A 17,717-nucleotide genomic window follows, 5' to 3' on the forward strand; every position below is an offset into this window, starting at 1 on the left:
ATGTCTATGAAAGATAAGCAGACGTTTCCATTTTGGATATTCCTTAATGATAATAAATGTACTGAAGGCATGACAAACTAAACAGAGCTTGCTGAGATCAGGCTTCTTGGAGACTTCTCACCTACTGTTATTTTAATCTGGGTTTATTTTGGTTTGTTGTTTTTTTTTCCTAGGAAAAAGAAAAGAAGTATATGCTTCCCTTGGACAACTTGAAAGTGCGAGATGTTGAAAAGAGCTTCATGTCTAGCAAACATGTCTTTGCATTGTTTAACACAGAGCAGAGGTAAGAAAATGTGCTGTTCTGCAGATACTTCTATAATACTGCGTCTGGCTGAGTATTTTAACATCTGAGAGTGCAGTTCTGGTCTTTATGGTATGTTGAGTGAACAAAGATCTTGATACTCTTGATTTATCTGCTTCTTTGCTGTTGCATAACCATGGGATGAAAGGTTAGTGTCCTCCTAGCCACTCATGGGCTGAAACTGCTCCATGATTAGTCATCTAGTTCTTCTGTGTGGCTGAATAATCGTCTCCTGATCCTATTGTTGTTTTGTTTGGCAATCACCGCGGCTTACCAAAACATTCATGACTTCTGTACCTTGTGACCAAATTCAACTGGTGTAAATCACAAAAACGTCAATGCTTTTCACTTTCTCCAGTGACAAATCTTGCCTGTCTGTAATCTTGGGAGTCATTCTGTTGTTTGGGTTTAAATACTGATGAGTGGAGAGCAAATGAGACTCTTCTGCTTCCCTAATTAATTAGAATCTTTGCTTTGTAGTGTTTGCCTCATACTTTTACTTTCAGACTCTGTCCTCTGATTTAAGTGGTGTGGGTGCTCAATGGAAGCCTATTCCTGATGCACAGTCAATTCAGATTACTGTGCAAAAATAAATCAAGGAAACATGACAACACTTAAAGGCATAAAGTGACCTGTAAATGTTATTCTTATTTTTTTTTACTGAAGAGGAGAGCTACACTTTCAGCTCTCAGTGGAATTAATTTCAACAGATAAGGTGCAATTTCTCTAAGTTCTTTTTTTTGGGAAAAAAAATAGTAAAATTCAGGGGAGTGGTAGCATGGATAGATATCCTTGTTTTCCTCTTCTCTTCTGCTAAGTCTCTTCCCATGCACTCCCCTCATTGCATTACCAGTTTGGCAATACATTCAGATGTTGTTCAAGATGATGAGGGCTGGATGTGGCTCCCTGCAGAGCCAGCTGTTGTTGCCCCTGAACTGGCCAGAAATAGACCTTTCACAAGCAAGGAATGTTCCTTCCTTCTGCAAAGCAAAGGCAAAGCACAGGATTTCTGGGTTGTCAAGTTTCTGCTGGCCCCAGAAACATGAGGACGCAATGTGAGTCTCACTCTGAACTACCCTGTGAAGGCTTTGCCTATATCTGCTAATATCACAGCTAGCCTACATGTGGACATTGTCTGCTAGGAGATGCCCTTTGAAAGTATGTCACACACATACTTGCTGGGAATAAGATTTCAAACCCTTGACCACTTGCATTTCTGGAGCAAAGAAAAAAGCTTTGAAAAATGTTTCATGTTTTTAAAACCATAAATGATCTTCAGATGCTAAAAATTAATGTATTTCTGATTATTCTGCTATAAATGTGTGTGAATCATCCCAACATTGCACTTGAATCAGTCAAGGAATCACTTTGTCCTAGTGGCTTCGTATCAGCTGTGTATATTAAGTTCCTTCCATAAGAAATCTGTTAATTTTAGCTCATTGCTTCTCTTTTTCTTGACTAATGGCTCTGAATGTTTTTTTTTCCTCATCTTAAATATTAATCACTGAACTGCTGTGAAAATCCCAGAGAAGCATGCATTTTCATTGGCAAGTTTGGGATTTATTTGGGTGTTATATAGCCATACATTCCCATTTTCACAGAATCTTCATACGCACTGGACAGCAAGGATTTCGGAGTCAGATGTCTAAAGTGTTTGCTGTGTCTGTAATAACCCTGCTATTTGGGCTGTGAGTAGAGCCTTCAGCATCTGCAGGCTGCTCTAAAAACATCCCTCCATCTAGATGGGCACGTTAAGACATGACAGCATGGTGTTAAGATGACAAAATAACTTTATGAAGAAAATCTTCCAGCTTAAAAGAAGACAGAACTGGTTCCTGAAGAAATATGCATTGAATCTGAATTACAACAGCAATCCCTCTTTTTCCTATAAACCAGCTGATTTTTGGTATTTCTAAAAATCTGCCTGCTGGCACAAATGGGTCAAATTGGCATCACTTTCTGCTGTCTGCTAAATTCAGAGATTGTGTCAGCAGAAGCAGGGATACGGGGGCTTGAGTAAAGTGATCTGGTCCTAAACTGGGAACTGTGTTCCCTGACCCAGATTCTTAGGGAAATGGGAACAGAGAATCAGTAAAGGTCTGTTGAAATAAGCAATCTAATTGTTGCTTTACTTCATGCTAATCCATTGATTTCTGGTTTCTGAACACAGTGTATTTGTGAATGTGGCTTGCTTTTCAAAATTAATGTAAAGATTAATTTAGTTTCTGGTTACCTGAGGGGAGGAGATGGTATTTGGTTTTCTTTTATTAAAAAAAAACCTTAGCCATTGAGGAAGAAAACAGCTTTCTCTTTCTGAGTTTGCCCACTGAGCCTTCTGGTTATGGAACCATTTTACTATTTAAGATGTAGATCATTAAAGAACAAAGGCAAAATCATCTGTTCCAGCTTCCATGATAGTATGGAGATTATCCTGTATCTCTTTTTTCCTGTCCCCCCCCCCCCCCTTATTCTGCAGCATTTTTAAAAAATCAACGATACAAACTTTCTTGTTGTTCAACTAAAGTATTTTAATTTTCAAACAAAATCCCTTTAGGAGAAAAATTTTAATAAGTTTGTTCACTTTTTCATTCCCAGCCCCTCACTGCATAGTTATTTGCTGCAGCCATATGTTTCTGATACTGTACATTTCAATAGTTTCCTGGATTATGCACTGCATTTTTTCCATTTATGAAAACCTTTCCAGTTCTGAAATATAGTTACCAGGAAAACCCTCATTTCAGTGCATAGAAGAAAAAAACATCTTGAGTTAGCTGAAGCTTGGGGATAGATGCAGAAGGAAACTAGCAGTGACTGTCATTTTGATTTACTGCAGAAGTCAACAGTGCTCTGACAGGAATCAAATGTGACTCAGTAATGTATAGTAAATGGAGACTGTGACGATTGATTTCACAGTGAAGATAAATTCTCATGAAATGAACATAATTGTATGTTTATGAAAAGGCTGCATTGTGAAATGATTGAATTATTTTCCTGTTATTTTCTAATTAAAATTAGATAAGACACACACAAAGGGGACAACTCTTGGTGTGAAATAGATACAGTGTTGCTTAATGATTGGGGGTTGAGTTTCAGCAAACTAAATAATGTCTTTAAAGTTTTAGAGTGGGCCATCTACTTAATTTATACACACAATAGAAGATCTTTAGAGACTCCTCTGGTTTACTTACAATAGCAATGCTAGATATTAAATCAAAGTATATTAGAATGAGTGCCCTTTGACTCCTGGATCATTTTTGGAGCATGAGTTTACCTTAAAGAAACTGAAGTTGAGCTGTAAGGTCAAGCAGTAGGTTTCTAAACCTAAATCTGTCAAGAAAGTGTGTGCTATTTTGTGTTTGCCATTCTTCTCCACGGTGAACTGCTGGCATGCCTTTTAGGCTGGAAAAGAGATCAAATATATTAAAAGTATTTGAAAATAATTATACTGTAGGAAAAAGCCTAATGTTTGCCATGCTGCTGTAGAACATAGTGGGAAGTTGTGTAGATGTAGCTGCTGATTGTCCTTCTTGGGAAGAGCTAAGAATGGAGGAGAAATGGTTGCTGTGATTGCATACAGTAGATTAACCTGTGATTGATGAATGTGTAAGACTCTTGTGCAGAGTTCAAGAAAAGGAAAAAAAATTATACCCCTCCGAGAAAGTTTATCTTCTCTTTTTTTTGCTATAAGCAGAGAAAAAGCTTCCTTTCTTCTTCTTCTCCAAGTCAGAGAACTATAGAATGGTTTGGGTTGAAAGGGATCTGAAAGATCATCTAGTTCCAACTGTCCTGCATGGACAGGGACATCTCCCACTAGACCAGGTTTCTCCAAGCCCCATTCAGCCTGGCCTTGGACACTTCCAGGGTGGGAGCATCTACAATTTCTCTGGACAACCTGTTCCAGTGCCACATTACCCTGGTTGCCCAGGGATGCTGAGGATGCCACAACTGGAGAGATAAATTATTTCTCTTTTGTGAGAGAATAAATTCTACTCCATAAAGATTTTGGGGGTTATAAAATGGTAGTAGGCTGAAGTGTTTGTTGAGTTGGTGGATTTTCAGGCCTTTCATGTCAATACTGGCAGTAGTAACTGTACGATGAGTTAGACAGTGAAAATTCCCTCAATATTCTTTCTTATGCAGGAAGTTCTGTTCCTCTTCAGACTCATTCCTCTCCCTGGACCCAAGGAAGCAGAGCCAGTGTGTGCAATTCTCCCTTTCTTGCAGAGGAAGATCCCACCAAGTCTCCCTGTCTTTTATTTTCCTGCCCAACCAGGATCCAGATGAAACTGAGTAATAGTGTTGCTTTCCTCACTTCTGTGAGGTAAAATATCCTGTATCCTTGGTAGAAGGATGTGAGGAATGTATTCAAAAATCTTGTTTGCCTTCACAAGAGTAGGTTCCTGAGAGCTAAATGCTCCTCAATAATCATGAAGCAGTGTGACAGAACCTACCATCCCTGTGTGAGAGCTGACTGTCTGGGGCAGACTCATTGTAGAAACAGATCCTTCATCTGAGAAACAGATGAATCTCAAGATGAGAGTGATCAAAAGGAAGTTTTGAGGGCACACAATAGGACTGCAAATCAAACTGCCAGAAGCTAAATGTTAGCTACTGACTCCTGAGTACACTCTGACTGTCAGAAATCATCTTGCACAAGAAATTATGTTGTCTGGTAGGACCCAGGAAAACTCTCCATATCTGCTAAGTGAAAGGGGTAACAGTATTTATTTGGGGTACATGTTGTTGGTTGAGTTTTGCTCTAGAAGGGGATGAAGCACAAGTCTTACCTGGAACTCCAAATGCTTTAAGTACGGAATTTCTTATTATGGACAGCAATTGGTTAACTACTATACATATATAAGGGAAATTGGGCAGAAGCCAAAATAAAGGGAACTAGTGAAAGGAGACCGGGTCAGAGGAGGTGTTGGATTAAAGCCAGGCTAAAGGAGAAAGCCTAAGATGAGATGTATGTTTAGTTACTGGTTTTGAATCACTCAGAAAGCTAAGCCTCAGGAAGAGCTGGACTGTAAGTTGTTTAGAGCTGTGTTAGAAGTGGAAGAATGAGAATCTATTTAATTTTAAAACCCCACAAATTTAATCCAGAAAAAAAAAAAGCTGCTAATGTTTATAAATAAACTTCTAAGATGCTGGTGAGTACAATATTTAAGAGGAGGACAAATATACAACCTTAAGGAATAATTAGCCTTTATCCCTGGAGTCCATTCCATAAAAAAAAAATAAAAAATTAAAACAAAACAAAGAAACTCACAACCCCCCACAAAAAAACCCCAAACAAACAACAAACCCAACAAACTTTGTTTTTTTCCTGGACTATTTTCATTTTCTCATTATTGACAATAATTCCTTGTATGAAAAACAAAACATAGTGTGGTGGATAGATCATGTGGGTATTGAGGTTTAAAACTGAAGCAAAAAGGGGTTCTCTGTGAAAGCAAACAGCAGTGCTAAACCCAAACCTTAAGTATGACACTTACACCGTACTTGAAGAAAATTCTCTACGTGATTGTGTGTGATCTGGAATGTTAGTGACACCAACCTTGTTACCAGCAAGATCTGGGTCCCACTGCCCCACCCAGAGAAGCCCAGGGCTGGAGCAGGAGCTGTGCTCCCTCCACAGCCATGAGGGGCTGACAGCTGTGAGCAGCTTTTGTGTCTGTGTGGCCCCAAGGCAGGTTCCAAAACAGGCTGCTATCCCTCACCAGGAAAAGGATCAAACCTTCTTCTCCAAGGAGTTATGGAATATTTTAGTACCAGTTACTGTTACTACTGCAGATTTTGGCCTATATAATGTTACTTTTGGCTGCATTTCTTCTCTGGATGCATCTAGAAGTCTTGATACTTCATTGTCCAGGCTTGGCTATATACAGATCAGTGTATCTTCTGTTCATTTTCACCTTAAAATTGTGTATTTGTGTGTGTGAACTCAGAAAGATCCTTACAGTGCTGGGAGACCACTTATATGTGTTAGATGGTAAAATTCCCAGCTGCTATTTCATGACATTGTCCCAGAGATCATCTTATTGGCTTTTCTGGATATTAAGAAAGAAAAATCTTCAGAGACATGTGTAATTAATTTTAATTAGCATTCATGTTGGACTGCTCTGAAATGTCATGTCCTGATAGAAAATGTTAGTAATTGCTGTTAACTCAGAGCAGATGGTAATATTTGTTTCTTTAAAATATATGGTTTGTGGAGCTTCTAATAGAGCTTTCTTATGTGAAAAATAGTGCACATAGTAAACAGGTCATTGTGGAACGACAGGTGTCTAAAATGGGAGACTAAGACTATGGTTGGAGAGTGTATACAGTGAAGTTGCAGGTTAAATAAGTAGAGAACATACAGTAGAGTTTCATCCAAGATTATCTTTCCCAATTATGTATGTATATTAGGAGCCTCTGGATTCTGAAAATCGCTTGAGATTATAAGCACAGTTGTCTTTCAGTCAGTGAGTAGCTTCACTTGTTTCAGGGCAACTACTGAAATTAAGTGTGGTTTTATGTTCTTTGGAGGATTAAAGTGGCTTATAGGCACAATTCTAAAAATGTCACTAATATTCTTGCTGTGTAATTACTGTTCTGCCTCCTCCCATATTGGCAGGAATAAATGCATCTTCATTTAATCTTGGTTTGTATTTTCTCTCTACAAAAAATTTGCATGCATATTCAGTACAGCTTTGTCTACTGACATGTTCCAGATCCAATTCAGTCTAAAAGCTGTCTGTGCAGATGGTTAATATGTGGATATGCATTAAATAGATGTGCACAGATACCAGCTGGGTTTGTAATGTGTCTATAGAGGATGCCCTTAGAATCTTTACAGGTTTGTTGGACATAAATATTTAACATTATCTTAGTATTAAGAAATTGCAAGAGATGTACATCTTGGGGTCTAACAGTTGAGTTTGCTCAGATAGCCAGCAGGTTTGATGTACAATCACTGTAGAGGGAAATCTGCTGGTATTGCCTCTACTGTAGCAGGCAACTAGAAAGATCTTTATTTGTAATTTTCAGCTGAGTGTTATTCACCTGTTGGTCCTGAATTGCATAGTTCTTCTGGTTTATAGGCAATCAAACCTTCACTGTGCTATATTGCAGGGACAGAGAGGTGATTCTGCCCCTCTGCTCTGGTGAGACCCCACCTGGAATACTGTGTACAGTTCTCATGCCTTCAGCACAAGGAAAATATAGACCTGTTGGATCACCAAGATGATCAAAGGACTGGAGCACCTCTGCTATGAAGACAGGCTGAGAGAGCTGGGGCTGTTCAGCCCAGAGAAGAGAAGGCTCCAAGGAGACTTTGTAGCACATTCCAACACTTGAAAGGGGCCTACAGGAAAGCTGGGGAGGGGCTTTTCATCAGAGAAGATAGTGATAGGACAAGGGGTAATGGTTTTAAACTGAGAGAGAGGAGATTTAGGTTAGATATTAGGAAGAGATTCTTCACTATAAGGGTGATAAGGAACTGGAATGGGTTGCCCAGGGGGATTGTTGATGCCCCATCCCTGGAGGTTTTTGAAGCCAGGCTGGATGAGGTTTTGTGCAACCTGATCTGGTGGTTCCCTGCTCATGGCAGGGGGCTTGGAACTTGATGATCTTTAAGGTCCCTTCCAACTTTAATGAACCTATGATATTGACAGCCCTGGCTTCAGGACTAGTGGGACAGGAATCTCAGTAACTCACAGTTGAGGTTTCTTCAAACTTATCTGGCACTTCTCAGTTTCCTTTTGTACAGTTTGACAAACTTCATTCCATTCCTGCATTTTCATGTTAGGAGCGTTCTGTGATAGGAGGGCTTAAAGAAATACCTATGGACAATGTAAAGATAATTTTTGTGTTAGGAAGTTCAATTTGAAATATATGGGGGAAAGGAATCCAGTATGCTGCAAACAAGAGTAATAAGAAAGTGGAGAAATTGTTGGGTAAGCAAAGTTACAGCTGGGTATCTGCTGGACTTTCAAGTAATGGACCTGGCCTAGAGAAGGTATATGGAACCATTCTGGAATTGCAAATTATGCTTTTAGTCCTGTTGTGCTTTTTCTGGAATACAGTTCTCAAGGTTTATCTGTCTAGAGTGTAATAAAATCTGCAGACTACAAATGGTAACCTTTTGTATTTTTCACTTTGGAAAAAAAGCAGTATTATACTAATATCTGTTAGTGTCACTATGGCTGTATTTTCATGTACTGTGCAGGATATTAAATTACAGCAATGAGGCTCTACAGGAGGAAGCAGCATTGGTAGATGTGGCATATGCATATAGCTTTGTTCACAGTTTCCCTGTTTATGTGTTCACATTTTAAAATGCTGCATATTCAAGGAATATGTTGCACACAAATTGTGCTTCTAGGCATTGTGTCTGTTTTGTTTCTACAGTTCCTTAGATTTAAAGATGCCTGAATATCAACAATATTTGTACTATTGAGAGTTGATCTTTTCACTTCTTGGTATCCTGTGTTATATCCTTCTCTTTGATGTATAACATCCCATTTAGCTGCTATAGAGATGACATGGTCTCACTGTACTCCATATGGAGTAAGTAGGTGAGGACTGAGTAGTAACTGTTACTGTGTTGATATCTTCTGTGATTTTAAAACATGGTAGAGAACAAAACAGAAAATCTGAATTGTTTTCAAGAACGTTTCTACGGCTTTCCATGAGACGCCAGTGGATTCCTAATGAGTAAAACATGTCAATGTGTTTTTGTAAGATTCCACTAGTAACAGAAAAAGGACACACTCTGTTCAGAAGTTACTATGGCTTTTAAAGATCTTTATTTGTAATTTTCAGCTGAGTGTTATTCACCTGTTGGTCCTGAATTGCATAGTTCTTCTGGTTTATAGGCAATCAAACCTTCACTGTGCTATATTGCAGGGACAGAGAGGTGATTCTGCCCCTCTGCTCTGGTGAGACCCCACCTGGAATACTGTGTACAGTTCTCATGCCTTCAGCACAAGGAAAATATAGACCTGTTGGATCACCAAGATGATCAAAGGACTGGAGCACCTCTGCTATGAAGACAGGCTGAGAGAGCTGGGGCTGTTCAGCCCAGAGAAGAGAAGGCTCCAAGGAGACTTTGTAGCACATTCCAACACTTGAAAGGGGCCTACAGGAAAGCTGGGGAGGGGCTTTTCATCAGAGAAGATAGTGATAGGACAAGGGGTAATGGTTTTAAACTGAGAGAGAGGAGATTTAGGTTAGATATTAGGAAGAGATTCTTCACTATAAGGGTGATAAGGAACTGGAATGGGTTGCCCAGGGGGATTGTTGATGCCCCATCCCTGGAGGTTTTTGAAGCCAGGCTGGATGAGGTTTTGTGCAACCTGATCTGGTGGTTCCCTGCTCATGGCAGGGGGCTTGGAACTTGATGATCTTTAAGGTCCCTTCCAACTTTAATGAACCTATGATATTGACAGCCCTGGCTTCAGGACTAGTGGGACAGGAATCTCAGTAACTCACAGTTGAGGTTTCTTCAAACTTATCTGGCACTTCTCAGTTTCCTTTTGTACAGTTTGACAAACTTCATTCCATTCCTGCATTTTCATGTTAGGAGCGTTCTGTGATAGGAGGGCTTAAAGAAATACCTATGGACAATGTAAAGATAATTTTTGTGTTAGGAAGTTCAATTTGAAATATATGGGGGAAAGGAATCCAGTATGCTGCAAACAAAAGTAATAAGAAAGTGGAGAAATTGTTGGGTAAGCAAAGTTACAGCTGGGTATCTGCTGGACTTTCAAGTAATGGACCTGGCCTAGAGAAGGTATATGGAACCATTCTGGAATTGCAAATTATGCTTTTAGTCCTGTTGTGCTTTTTCTGGAATACAGTTCTCAAGGTTTATCTGTCTAGAGTGTAATAAAATCTGCAGACTACAAATGGTAACCTTTTGTATTTTTCACTTTGGAAAAAAAGCAGTATTATACTAATATCTGTTAGTGTCACTATGGCTGTATTTTCATGTACTGTGCAGGATATTAAATTACAGCAATGAGGCTCTACAGGAGGAAGCAGCATTGGTAGATGTGGCATATGCATATAGCTTTGTTCACAGTTTCCCTGTTTATGTGTTCACATTTTAAAATGCTGCATATTCAAGGAATATGTTGCACACAAATTGTGCTTCTAGGCATTGTGTCTGTTTTGTTTCTACAGTTCCTTAGATTTAAAGATGCCTGAATATCAACAATATTTGTACTATTGAGAGTTGATCTTTTCACTTCTTGGTATCCTGTGTTATATCCTTCTCTTTGATGTATAACATCCCATTTAGCTGCTATAGAGATGACATGGTCTCACTGTACTCCATATGGAGTAAGTAGGTGAGGACTGAGTAGTAACTGTTACTGTGTTGATATCTTCTGTGATTTTAAAACATGGTAGAGAACAAAACAGAAAATCTGAATTGTTTTCAAGAACGTTTCTACGGCTTTCCATGAGACGCCAGTGGATTCCTAATGAGTAAAACATGTCAATGTGTTTTTGTAAGATTCCACTAGTAACAGAAAAAGGACACACTCTGTTCAGAAGTTACTATGGCTTTTTTTCCTTCAAAAAAGTTTTTGTGCCTGTCAGCCTTTCTGGAAGAAAGAAAGGCAAAGGGAGTCTAGTAGCAAGGAAACCAATCTGGAGGCAAGCATCCATTTACCTGTCCTGCTGTAAGGCTCTTGTGAGTTCTGGCTCAGTGTGTGTGCTCTTCTGTTCCTCACTTATGTCTTTTGCCAGGGTGGGGGAGAGAATAGTGAAGAATTGGCTACTCTAAAATGGTAGTGCTCTCAGATACTACAGTAAGAAGGGCCTTGGAGAGCTGGAGACATTTTGGCCATAAGATGTCCCTAGACCTAGGAAAAGACCTGATACGGAGACAAGAATGCAGGACTGCCAGCTCCCATCTGTTCAATGCCGTTGGCTAAAATCCCTTCTTCTACAGCTATACTTGATGTAGGAAGTTACAAAATGCCAAAAAAGTTGAATATATAACATGACAGTGCTGAAAAAATGTTTTCACAAGCTGGTGTCATGTTATTTTGCTCTTGGAGATAAGTATTTTTGGAAGTTTTCTGTCACTGTGTTTTACAGCCTTTATTTGCTCTATTGTTATTTTTAGTCATCTTTTTTTGTGAGTAGCCATTTACCATTCAGCTTCCTATTTCTTCAAAGTTATAGCTGCTTAGTTAACTTAGCCAAAAAACTTATCTCAATAAAAGTTTCTCCTAACAATAAATTAAAACCTTTTTAATTTTCCTGGCAATTTCCTTTTGCTTCTCTTTTTATTTTTATTCAGTTCTTTGTTTTGTTCAGTAAATATTGACTTGGAGTTCCACAATATGGCAGATGGAATAAAATTAAAATGTTTTGTCATCAGTTTAACATAGCAGCATCTAAGGAGGTCATCCTGGCTATTATTTACCTTAAGGCAGGCTTAGTACATCAGGAGTCAGGGAAGAAAAAGGTTTAATTTTAAATTTCTAATAAAAAAGAATAATAGAGCTTTTAAAAATTTCTACTGTCAGAGGCTTTGCCTAAGCTGTGGGACCTGACCCTTTAGTGTCTTTGTCACTTTGCGGGCTGGTTTCTGTGTGAAGGAAGTGAAGTTGTGCTGCCCTGAGTGGTACTGAAGCACAGTACAGTACAGCAGCATCTCTGATCTGGGTGCTTGCAAGGAGAGCAAGGCTGGTGCTGAGCACACCTGCCTGGCTGCTCAGGTCTAGCCCTTGAAATTGGTGAGAATTCTGTCACCAACATATACGGAAGTCTGAGTGTGTCCTTTATTCTTTGCAGTGAATGCAATCGAATGCATGCTCCTCTGATTAAGTGGCATGGCTGCTTCATGCTCAGGGAAGAACATTTAATGTTCAATTATAATTTTTCTACCTGTTTTTTGTCTGTCTGTTTCCTGAGACTGTCCCTAAAGAGCAAGGCAAGGAGCTGTCTTATGCCATTGTTGGTTAAGCTAGAAATGCTTCTGTGAGTGGGAATTAAAACAGGTTGGTTGCATTCAAGCAGTATGACAGTGAAATCCCACCAGTCCCTGTATGCTAAAGCAATTTATCTAGGCAGTGATAATAATAATTTCCTGGTACTATAGTGTAGTCAAATTGATTTTCTCAAAATATGGGGTAGAAATCACCTCTGTAGTTGCATAATGAAGCTGAAGAACACATTGTCACTGCTGTCTTTCAAAGTGAAGTAATCAACCCCTATCTCCACCCTACTCCCCCTTCTCTGCAGCTTCCTAAGGAAAGAAAACAGCCTGTTTGTGATGGAAGACTGATCCTTGTGCAGCTGTTAAGATCTCACAAAATGTGGTTTTCTAACCTTTGTTAGCTAAGCTTGTGGCCTTTCCTAAAAAGATTGTTGGCTGACAAATTTACAGCGACCTGGTCTGTGTATAGAATTCTAATTTGGAAACTAATGGCTAAACCATAAGGGGAAAATCTGCGCTATTTATTGGGGAATTTACAAGTACCACCTTCCTACATATTACGTATTTTTCCTCCTTTCTCTGTTCTTTCATTAGTGATTCCCTATATTCATCTAATTACATGAATTACCTGCAAGCCATCTTATTTAAACATGTCCCAGTTTTCTTGCTGTGATGGCAAACATAAGAGATTTGGCTGGTTTGTTTAAAATACTTGATTATCATAGTTTTCTTTCCCCACTTACTGATGATATCTGAAAGCTAAAGCAGGTAGATAAAGCACTGAGAGGGCTTGCCTTGGAAAAAAATGCATAATTAATTATTTTTATATTTATTAGTGACAGCAGCAATCAATCACAAGATGTGTGCTTTTGTTGGTGTGTCTTACATACTTGTCCTCTGCATTACAACAAGACTTGTTTTCCTTAAAGTGCTCCATTTTGTCAAAAGCTGGAAAATTGATTTTAAGTGGTTTCATGGTGCTTTCAGATGATTCTTATTTCCAGACCTATGCTGTAGAATCATAAGATATTTTTAAGTACTCCGTGTAATTATTAAGCAAGTACCTGTCCTATAAACTCTCATGTCCAAAATGATTACCAAGTCATTTCTGATCCCAAAGAATTTTTAATTTAAATGCTGTATGCATGATACAGAGTAGTAAAATGCTAGTTTTACAATGTAGTGCTCTTTCTTCTAGGAACGTTTACAAGGATTACCGTTTCCTTGAGCTAGCCTGTGACTCCCAGGAGGAGGTGGATAGCTGGAAGGCATCTCTGCTACGAGCCGGTGTCTATCCTGATAAATCCTCAGTAAGTTAAACAGCTCTCTAGTTTTCCAGTAGCTGCTCTGTTTGAGTCAGAAAAAAGAATTGTATCACCTGGGAAAACATGATGATTTGTAGATATCTCGAGATATCTACAGCCTTTTCATTGTACTCCTCTGTGGTAATTTTGAAATACTGAAAATATTGAAGTATTTTAAGATCAATTTGTGTGGCAAACCTCAATATTAAACAGAAACAAAAACCCAACAAAAACACACAAAAACCTTCCAACTCAAACCAAATATTCCAAAATGGTTTCCATTGGATCTGTGTAGTAAAAGTGTTGAGCAATTTGGAATTTCCTGTGTTTCATTGTTTCTGTTAATGTCTTCGAAGGTAAAGATGTGCTTTGAAGAGTTTATTCCCTCCAGCTCTGCATTACAGAACTGGCAGAAGCATTCTAGGCAATCATGTATATTTATTTTACAGATTCACTGTGTGTTTTTTTGTGTGTGAAACACATGCTAAACCTTTCCAAAGGCAGTTTTACTTAGAAAATCATCATGTAAAGCAAATTGAGCAACATATAGTAAAAAAGACTCTATATAATTTAACAGAAAAGACGAAGTTGGGGAACAGAATATGCCCAACTATCATTTCATATTTTCAGTTCTTTGTTATTTTGATATTTAATGTTGAGTGAAGGTTTAAGGGGATGTATCCAGAGAGAAGGCTAACTTCAGAAAAAATACCTGTCATTTGAGCTTTTGAAAGTCCCTCTCATGCATGGCTCTCCTTTTCTTCAGTAAGTCTGTTGGTCCACTAGATTCCTTCAGTGGAAGATCTGTTCTGAGAAATGCTGCTTTGATTTTGATGGAACTTGTTCATTTTCCTGCTTGTTTTCTGTGGGAAGGCCACATCCCTTGAGTCCAGGGTCTGGTGCTGTCTTCTCTTTTCTTCATCTTTCTCTTTCTCATATTTGCCTTATATTTGTAATACCTGCATGGCTTCCAGTACAATTCTGTGTGCATCTCCTCTGGTTGCTATTTATGCACACAAACAAGCCTTAGCTTCCTCTTTTCATACCAAGTTTCAAGGCTACCCTCAAAAAATAAATCAGACAATCCTTGAGCTTCTGGATTCCCCAGTTATTGTAGGAATAAACAGTGGTGACGACAATGATTTTTAAAAATAGGTCAAATATTAATTTAGCAGGAGATTTACCAGATATGTGAGACTTTAGTGTTGTTTTTTTTTTTAATTCAATTTTATTGGCTCTTCTGTATGTTTTCTGTCCCCACTAAATCAGTTTGTACCTAATACCATCAGAATTAATTTTACAGTTATTAGTTTCAAGTGTTTATCTCATTACTGGGATCAAAATAGTGTATTGTGTTGTTTTCTTGCTCAGGTTTTAATAATTATGTCAAAGAGCATGTTTCTGCCTCTGGTTTAACCTTGCATTCTGTTTACTGTATTCATATATCTGGTACTTTATCTTTAAACAAGACAGTCTAGTTGGATTGCTAAATTTCTTCTCTGTCTCCCTGTCTCTCTCTTCCCCATAAAAATATTTTGTGTTTAAAATATGTTTACAAAGAGTTCTTCTTTTTGTTTAAAGTTAGTCTGTCAAGGGAGTCATAGGCACAAGATGAGAGACTTCCTTGAAAGACAAAATTAGAAAGGAGTAAAAATTCAGTTCTTTGAGCTGCAATTACCTTTGCATTACCAAAAGAGTTAATATTATTGTCCCAAATTCCTGCAGCTTGAAATTCACCCAGTAGTGTATCAAGCTGTTTAGGAATGATACTTGATGCTACTCTAGTCTTGCAAAGCACTTTGTTCCTATCAGACTAGAGGTCCAAATATGGACTGCAAGTATGGTGTTAAAAGTTTGAATTTTGCAAAGCTGAAGCTCCAAGGCCCAGGGTACCTTAGAAGCTCTGGTGGAACTTCAATAAAATTCAGCAGCATTTCATTAATATCCTATGCATACTCCTCAGTTTCACACCTTCCTCAGACAATATAAAATAGCTTTTGAGACAACCTCCACCAGTCTTTTATTCTCCTTTGAAGATTTAGAGAGCATGTCTTTATGTTAAGAGAGACTGCCAGGAAATGGCAGCAGCTTATGTTTGCATCAGAGCTTCCCCACAGCTTTGCAATCCTAATGTTAAGAAGGCACAGAGGTACCCTCACCCCTTCCTGACTGACCTGCTTGCTCTTTCATGTGCGAGTCGCAGCTGGTAACGTTGAGTGTCCAAGGCGTTGGCACCAAGAGCAGAAAAATTGCTGCTTAGGAATGAAAAACAGACTAACACTGCTGTAAACCTGCAGTACTGGAGTGGTGAAACTGGCCTGCTTTCTGTAACTGCCAGAGCAGCATGCACAGCCTGGGATTTGAAAGCTAAGCTGTGTGCTTTCATTAACAGTTCTGTGCTCGCACACAAGGACGCTGATATATAAAATCCAACACAGTTGCCCCTAGCTGGGTTGCTTCTGCAGTGGCAGGAAAAGTAGGAATTTGTCACTGAATTTAAGAGATTTGTTATGAATTCTCACCAGGGGCAAATCTCTCAACTGAGAATATTTATCTTTCTGTTGGTTTTTCAATAGTGCTGCTTAAAATTGTGTGATTGCAATGGTAATGAGACTCAGTACTTACTACCACTAATATGAAGTCTCTATTAATGATTTAGTCCTGTAAGATAGGTTCAAAGTTGTTGATATTTAATTATTCTTTTTTTGCCTAAACAAATCTCATTAATATATTACAAATTAAAGGCCAGAGATCATCCCATTTCTCCATTTCCTCCCTTCATTTTGCCTGCCTTCTCTGGCCCCCTGCACACGGGGATGCACAGTCACATTCATATATTCACTGTCTTGTTAATGATCTTTAAACACGCTCATTGTTGCTCTGTGAGCCCCCAAATTTTTCTGCAGTTTGCCAAATCACCTCCTTCCCCCAGGAGATTTGCTTTTGTCAGGACAGAGGTTTTCACAGCCACCCAGATAGCAATGAATCAGTGTTTTTATTTTTCCAACCCATGTGCAAATCAGCTTGCTTGATATAAATCACACTGGTGCCAGTTCACTTTGAAATGGGATATCCATCTACCAGCTGACTTTACTGCTGGGTTTCTCAACTGATGCATCCAAAGACCTCCTTTTTTGAAAAAATGACTAAAACTTTGTGACTAACCTTCCAGACTGTATTTCTCAACTGTAGGCTGGTGTTTATCTTGGCTGACTTCCCACTGTATAATACACACTGTTCATGCCAGCTCATGGCAAAACTCACAATTAAAAAAAAAATAGTAGCACAGATGTTTGTCGTAATGTGCTCTCCAAAATTTACCTTCCTGACACTGTCCATTCCTTTTCCTCTCTCCCCATCTCTTTTTTATTTTTATTACTAATCTAAAAGTTCAATATTTGCTTTTTAAAAAGCGTTGGATCGTGAAACTTTCCACTCACTGGCATGTCGTAGGGAGGGGCTGTCATGCAAGGTAAGCAGACATGTTTAGTGGGTTGCTTTGTGCACTGAAGTTCAGTGTTACCAATGCACAAAAATCCCTCTGGCTTCCATCCCATCCCTCGATTATTTCAGACCTCATTTTTTTCTCCGTTGCATTGGTGTCCACTGAATTCCCAAGAGCTGCTCCTGACTTACACTCAAAGAAACAAAAGTGGAATCAGAATGTTTGTGTTGAGAGGAAATTTTGGAAAATAGTGTGAATTTACAACTTTGTTGAACATTTTGAATCCTTTGTGTTTGTCCTGTGATCCCCTGGAAGCTGTGTAACTAGTGGATTCAGTGACTGTTCTTTGAGTCAGTTCCTCATTTGGTTTGAGCTGTTTCCAGAACTGTGTGAGTTAGACTGAATGCATGTAAAGTAAATTTATCTAATACTTCTTTTTCCCCCCCTCTTTCCTCCTTGCTGCATCCTGCAAAGGGGAACAACAGAGTAAGTTGTTTGTCCTTTTACCAAATGCTTTTCTACACTGTCTGAAGGATTTTATCAGGAAGATTGGTTTCTCTTTTGGTTCACACAACTATTGCCTGCATTCTAAAAAAAAACAACCAGCAAACTGCTATTACAAATGTGGGTGCAAAAGTATCTTCTAGAAAACTATTCAGAGTTCTTTGTTTTAATTTTGGGGAAGGAGATGTGTTAAGTGTTGCTGAGTGTTGTTTTTTTTAAGGC

The 17,717-nt window shown here is 38.7% G+C and overlaps 1 protein-coding gene across 1 annotated transcript in view; it reads left to right on the plus strand.

The window, feature by feature from the left end:
• DNM3 (dynamin 3) overlaps positions 1-17,717 on the plus strand; it is a gene marked incomplete at its 5' end in the record, with an annotated part of 135,180 nt that overhangs the window by 82,437 nt on the left and 35,026 nt on the right. The window contains 3 exons of the mRNA XM_009999865.1: positions 174-283; positions 13,441-13,552; positions 17,466-17,477. Coding sequence (XP_009998167.1) covers positions 174-283; positions 13,441-13,552; positions 17,466-17,477 — 234 coding nt within the window. The remainder of the gene's footprint in view (positions 1-173; positions 284-13,440; positions 13,553-17,465; positions 17,478-17,717) is intronic.

This window comes from Chaetura pelagica, unplaced genomic scaffold (assembly GCF_000747805.2).
Source record: "Chaetura pelagica isolate M959 unplaced genomic scaffold, ChaPel_1.0 scaffold246, whole genome shotgun sequence".
In the NCBI taxonomy this organism is placed as follows: Eukaryota; Metazoa; Chordata; class Aves; order Apodiformes; family Apodidae; genus Chaetura; species Chaetura pelagica.